General features: G+C 42.2%; 1 protein-coding gene across 2 annotated transcripts in view; it reads left to right on the top strand.

The window, feature by feature from the left end:
• GC (GC vitamin D binding protein) overlaps nucleotides 1-6,059 on the top strand; it is a 56,660-nt gene extending 50,601 nt beyond the window's left edge. The window contains exons 12-13 of one of the 2 annotated variants that reach the window (XM_070756884.1): nucleotides 2,643-2,731; nucleotides 4,238-6,059. In XM_070756884.1, coding sequence (XP_070612985.1) covers nucleotides 2,643-2,702 — 60 coding nt within the window. In that variant the 3' untranslated portion in view covers nucleotides 2,703-2,731; nucleotides 4,238-6,059. The remainder of the gene's footprint in view (nucleotides 1-2,642; nucleotides 2,732-4,237) is intronic. The other variant, XM_070756886.1, reaches the window with a different exon arrangement.
• Nucleotides 6,060-6,154: the final 95 nt, after the last annotated feature.

The following is a 6,154-nucleotide window of genomic DNA, read 5'->3' on the forward strand; positions in this document are numbered from 1 at the left end:
ATGGGGCTACCTTTGAAGAGTGTTCGGAAACTTCAGATCATGCAGAATGCAGCTGCAAGAGCAATCATGGGCTTCCCCAGGTATGCCCATGTTACACTAACACTGCACAGTCTGCATTGGTTGCCGATCAGTTTCCGGTCACAATTCAAAGTGTTGGTTATGACCTATAAAGCCCTTCATGGCACCGGACCAGAATATCTTCGAGACCGCCTTCTGCCGCATGAATCCCAGCGACCGGTTAGGTCCCACAGAGTTGGCCTTCTCCAGGTCCCGTCAACTAAACAATGTCGGCTGGCAGGACCCAGGGGAAGAGCCTTCTCTATGGCGGCCCCGACCCTCTGGAACCAGTTCCCCCCAGAGATTAGGATTGCCCCCACCCTACTTGCTTTCGTAAACTCCTTAAAACCCACCTCTGGCGTCAGGCATGGGGGAACTGAGACATCTCCCCTTGGCCTCCGTTCTCCCCACCCCACTCTCCATTATTCCTACATACTTTTCTCCTCTTTTTTCTTCAATGAGCATCTGCCCTCTTTTTCGTAAAAATATAAAAAAAATATTTTAATGTGAAAGGACCACCCTTTGCTTGCAGTGCCGCTGCGGTGTCCTTTTTCATAAATATAATTTTTAAAAATTTTATGTCAAAAGACGTCCCTTTGAAGGAGCTGGGGAATCCCTCCCACCAAGATATTCCGGGGGCAGAGCTTTGATGTCACGTATAACGGCAGGTTGCTAAGGACGCCAAGGTGATCACTTCCTGGATTAAAAGCTCCGCCCCCAGAATCTCTTGGTGGGATTCCCCGTTCAGGTTCGGGTTCGGGTTAGGTTTGGGTTCATCCGAATTTTGTGTGAAGTTCGTCCAAACCTGCCGAACCCGAACACCATTGGGTTCGCCCATCACTACCCAACAACAGCAGGTTCTCATTTCACCAACCTCAGAAGACTGGGAGGCTGAGTCAAACTTGAACCCCATCGGGATCGAACTCCATTCTGTGTGCAGAGTTTGCGTGCAATACTCCATTTTAATTACTGTGCCACTATGGGAGCTTGTTTATTTATTATTTATTTATTTATTTATTTATTTATTTATTTATTTATTTATTTATTTATTTATTTATTTATTTATTTATTTATTTATTTATTTATTTATTTATTTATTTATTTATTAGATTTCTATGCCGCCCCTCTCCGTAAACTCGGGGCGGCTAACAAGAGTAAAAAGACAATATGAACAAATCTAATATTAAAAGTAATGTAAAAAAAACCCATTTTAAGAAACCAATCATACATACAGACATACCATGCATAAGTTTTATAAGCCTAGGGGGAAGGGAATATCTCAGTTCCCCCATGCCTGACCACAGAGGTGAGTTTTAAGGAGCATACGAAAGGCAAGGAGGGTGGGGGCAACTCTGATATCTGGGGGGAGTTGGTTCCAGAGGGTCGGGGCTGCCACAGAGAAGGCTCTTCCCCTGGGTCCCGCCAAACAACATTGTTTAGTCGATGGGACCCGGAGAAGGCCAACTCTGTGGGACCTAACTGGTCGCTGGGATTCGTGTGGCAGAAGACGGTCCCGGAAATAATGAAATAATTTGGGAAATCTAAAAGCCTGACTCAGCAATTAAAATCCCCCCCCCCAAAAAAAAACCTGTTCTTGTGGGCAACTTCAGAGTTAAACTTCCAGATAAAACTTCGCAGAATCAGAGAAAGAGGGAATCTGAAATTATAGGCTGCCTGCTTTTGATTCAAACCATACTGTGGTTTATTTAATTTGGGCTTAATTATTCTTCAAATGATAGTGGCTCAGGCTGCAGTTTAAGTCTTCGCAAGTGGTGTGAACCACGTTAATAGAGGTTGATTGAATCAACCCTATTGAGCCTTTGCACAATAGGGTAAGTGAATCTGATCGCCATCATTGAATCTGAGAGCTGTCAGTTAATTGGGATTTATTGGCAGATCAGACCTTAATAATATATGGCTCAGAGGCTAGAGTAGGAAGTCAGAAAAACATCTAAGGAGAAGTTGCGTTTATAAGACTTAGAGCAGTGATTTTCAACCTTTTTTGAGCTGCGGCACATTTTTTACATTTACAAAACCATGGGGCACATTTTGGGGGGGGGGGAGGCTAAAAAAAGTTTGGACAAAAAAATTCTCTCTCTTCCTCCCTTTCACTCTATTTCTCTCCCTTCCTCTTTTTCTCTCTCTTCCTTCTTTCCTCTTTTTTGCTCTCTTTCTCTCTCCCTCCCTACCTCCCTCTATGTCTTTCTCTCTCCCACCTTCCTTCCCTCCCTCTCCCTCTCTCTTGCTTTCTTGCTTTCTTGCTCTCTCTCTTGCTTTCTTTCTCTCTTGCTCTTTCTTTCTCTCTCTCTTTCTTTCTCTTGTTTTCTTTCTCTCTCTGAGCTTCGCGGCACACCTGACCATGTCTCGCGGCACACTAGTGTGCCACGGCACACTGGTTGAAAAACACTGACTTAGAGAATATCCATCACATAAAACCTGTAGGTTTTTGTTTTACAAGTTTAGCAGATGAATCAAATTTAGCAGATGGGACAAATGTCAAAATCTCTTATCCCACAAATAAACTCTAAAGATTTGAGAGCTGTAACCGAATTAATCCATCAAAGTTTTGTTGCTATTGTTTTTAGGTCAAAGACCCAGTCTCTACCATATGTTTCCTAGCTGACTGCATAGAAAGCAAATCCTGAGAACATTCCCTTTTTAAAAAAATACTCAGGTAGGTGAAATACTGGGAAATAAAACACAAGTGCTCTTAATATTTTATGGTAGCATTAAGAACATGTGAAGCAGGAGTAGTATTTATTAAAGTTGGTTGCAGAAAAATCCATTTCCGGAAGCACCCACAGATGACTGAGCCAGCTGGATTCGTTAACTTCTTTACATACAGTACAAGAATATAGATGAAGTAAATTTTACAATACCAATATAGATTCTTCTTCAAGCAGTTTCACGTAGCACAAGCAGGAGAGTTAGTTTCATTTCAGCAGAGCAGACAAGCACAGAGTGTGCAGAAAGCAGGGTAGAATGAGCCGTACCCAGCCTTAAGCTTAAGTTCTCAGTTTCGATTCTCTGCACAGACTCAGAAGTGGTTAGCTCCCATTGGCTGACTCGGTTGCTATACAGTCATATGCTTGAGTGGAGGGTTGGACTAGATTGATAACATTTCAAATTTTGAGTGGAGGCCTCATTTATATACAGCTCAAAAATAAAGGGAACACTTAAACAACACAATATAACTCCAAGTCAATCAAACTTCTGCGCAATCAAAACTGTCCACTTAGGAAACAACACTGATTGACAATCAATTTCACCTGCTGTTGTGCACATTCAACTTTGTACAGAACAAAGGATTCAATGAGATATTTTGTTCATTCAGATCTAGGATGTGTTATTTGAGTGTTCCCTTTATTTTTTTGAGCAGTATAGAATTGAATTCTCCTTCCTTTATAACGCACTTCTAAGAATAGGAAGAGGGCATTTCATACCAAGAAATATGATTTAGCAAAAACTTCAGAAGAGAAGGATTTAGGGGTAGTGATTTCTGACAGTCTCAAAATGGGTGAGCAGTGTGGTCGGGTGGTAGGAAAAGCAAGTAGGATGCTTGGCTACATAGCTAGAGGCATAAAAAGCAGGAAGAGGGAGATTGTGATCCCGCTATATAGAGCGCTGGTGAGACCACATTTGGAATACTGTGTCCAGTTCTGGAGACCTCACCTACAAAAAGATATTGACAAAATTGAACGGGTCCAAAGACGGGCTACAAGAATGGTGGAAGGTCTTAAGCATAAAACGTATCAGGAAAGACTTCATGAACTCAATCTGTAGAGTCTGGAGGACAGAAGGAAAAGGGGGGACATGACCGAAACATTTAAATATGTCAAAGGGTTAAATAAGGTCCAGGAGGGAAGTGTTTTTAATAGGAAAGTGAACCCAAGAACAAGGGGACACAATCTGAGGTTAGTTGGGGGAAAGATCAAAAGCAACGTGAGAAAATATTATTTTACTGAAAGAGTAAAATAAACTTCCAGCAGACGTGCTTGGTAAATCCACAGTAACTGAATTTAAACATGCCTGGGATAAACATAGATCCATCCTAAGATAAAATATAAGTTCAGGAATGTTTTTCTGTAGATGAACATAAGTACAGTATTCGTTTTATGTTATATTCCTCCATCGTTCTATTGTTAATTTTTTCCCTCCATTTTTTCCCTCTCTATCCCAGAATGAAGAAGAAATTGAAATAAAGTGATCTAAGGGGGGTGTGTGGAATCTATCATGACGTCCAGAATTATTTCTGAAATGTTTGTCCAACATTTTGCAAGCTGGAAGACAGTCATAGCAAAATGGTTCTTGTTTGAGCCTGCAGGTGGCAGTGTTACCCCATCTATCAAATAGTTATGACATTCTATCCTTTTTGTCTTGCTTCTCTGTGGTTTTTTGGGGATGTAAGAAATAAAAGGGAGGGGTTGTTCTTGGTGGTCTCCAAGCTTGGTTGTTTTCTTCAGACATTTCGTTACCCCAAAATAGGTAAAAACAGCTGATGAGGTTACCTAATTTGGGTAATGAAACATCTGTAAGAAAATAACCAAGCTTAGAGAGCAGCAAAGACTGTCACAGACTTCCTCTTCCTCCTCCTCTCCACAAATCCCACTCCCACCTAGCATTGATGTCGTTACCTAGTTTGGTAATGAGATGTCTACAAGAAAACAGCCAAGCTCAGAGAGCATTAAGGACCCCACAATCCTCTTCATCCCCTTTCTGTTCTGTCGGGCTCTCTGGTACACTCCTCCCAAAAATTCACAGGTACAAATTTCAGACACACACACGTTTGAAAATTCAAAACAATGTTCTTTATAATGAAAATTCACTTAAACCAAGCCCTCTTTTGGTATAGCCAAGAGCACTCGTCTCCAAACAAACTGGTAATTTGTACAAGGCCCTTATCAGTTCTGTGATACGTAGCTTGCAGCTGTGAGGCAATTCACAGTCCTTCTTCTTTCACAAAGTGAAACACACTTTGCCCTGGTTTAGTTTCAACGTGGGGAAAAATCGGCACACAAAAGGTCAAAATCAGTAAAGCAGTCACGAAACACAATGATCAGATAATCCTCCACAATGGCCAAACCCACAGGCTGCTATTTATAGCAGCCTCACTAATGACCACAGCCCCACCCAACCACAGGTGGCCTCACTTTCTTTGATAATAATCTCTCAGTTGTTGCTGCCTATGCATCGCTCTCCGCATGCGTGGCTGTATCATTAACTCTTGTTCTGAATCCAAGGAGGAGCTAGATAATTGATCTCCTTCTGAGCTGTCTGCCACACTCTCCTCCTCCCTGTCACTCATGTCTTCTTGGTCAGAGGAGCCTTCATCATCAGATTCCACCGGGGGCAAAACAGGCCTGCAGCATGTGGATGTCTCCCCCACATCCACAGTCCTTGGGGAAGGAGCTGGGCCAGAGCTAACCACAACACTTTCTCTTCTTCTTCTTTGTTTCTCTTCCTCCTCCTCCTCCTCTCCACAAATCCCATTCCCATCTAGCACTGATGACATCAGCTACTTTGGTAATGAGATGCCTGCATGGAAACGACCAAGCTCAGAAAGCATCAAAGACTTCACAGTCCTCCTCTTCACCACCATCACCACCACACACCCCGTTTTAACCCTGATGATGTTGTGTTTGGGTCATGAAAAATTTTGCAAGGAAACAACCAAGCTTGGAGAGAACCAAGGGCTCCTTATTTTGACCCTGAGCTACAAATATCCTCCTTCTTTGAAGAAATGTTCTGCCCTCTGATGCCCGCCAGATGTGCTGGAATGCTCCAACCAACATAATCTCTCTATGGCTTATTTTCCAGTGGTTAAAGGATGGAGAGGAAGGGTGGGTCAAACGTTTGAAAGAGTCACTTTCTTTTTGGATTGTATAGCAAGAGGCACATCATCACCCATGAGACAGCACTGTGACGTGTTTTTGCTCCTCAGTAATTTGAGTGTTAGCTTGAATTCCATGCTTAGAATAAAAATACTATTTTAAAAATCAAAACTCGGGACAATAGGATGCTGTATTTAAACCCGAGGAAAAGGGGAATAAAACCATGGTTGGAGGTATGAAATGATAGTTCAACTAAGTTAGGATTG

The sequence above is a fragment of the Erythrolamprus reginae genome, chromosome 7, assembly GCF_031021105.1.
Source record: "Erythrolamprus reginae isolate rEryReg1 chromosome 7, rEryReg1.hap1, whole genome shotgun sequence".
Classification (NCBI taxonomy): Eukaryota; Metazoa; Chordata; class Lepidosauria; order Squamata; family Dipsadidae; genus Erythrolamprus; species Erythrolamprus reginae.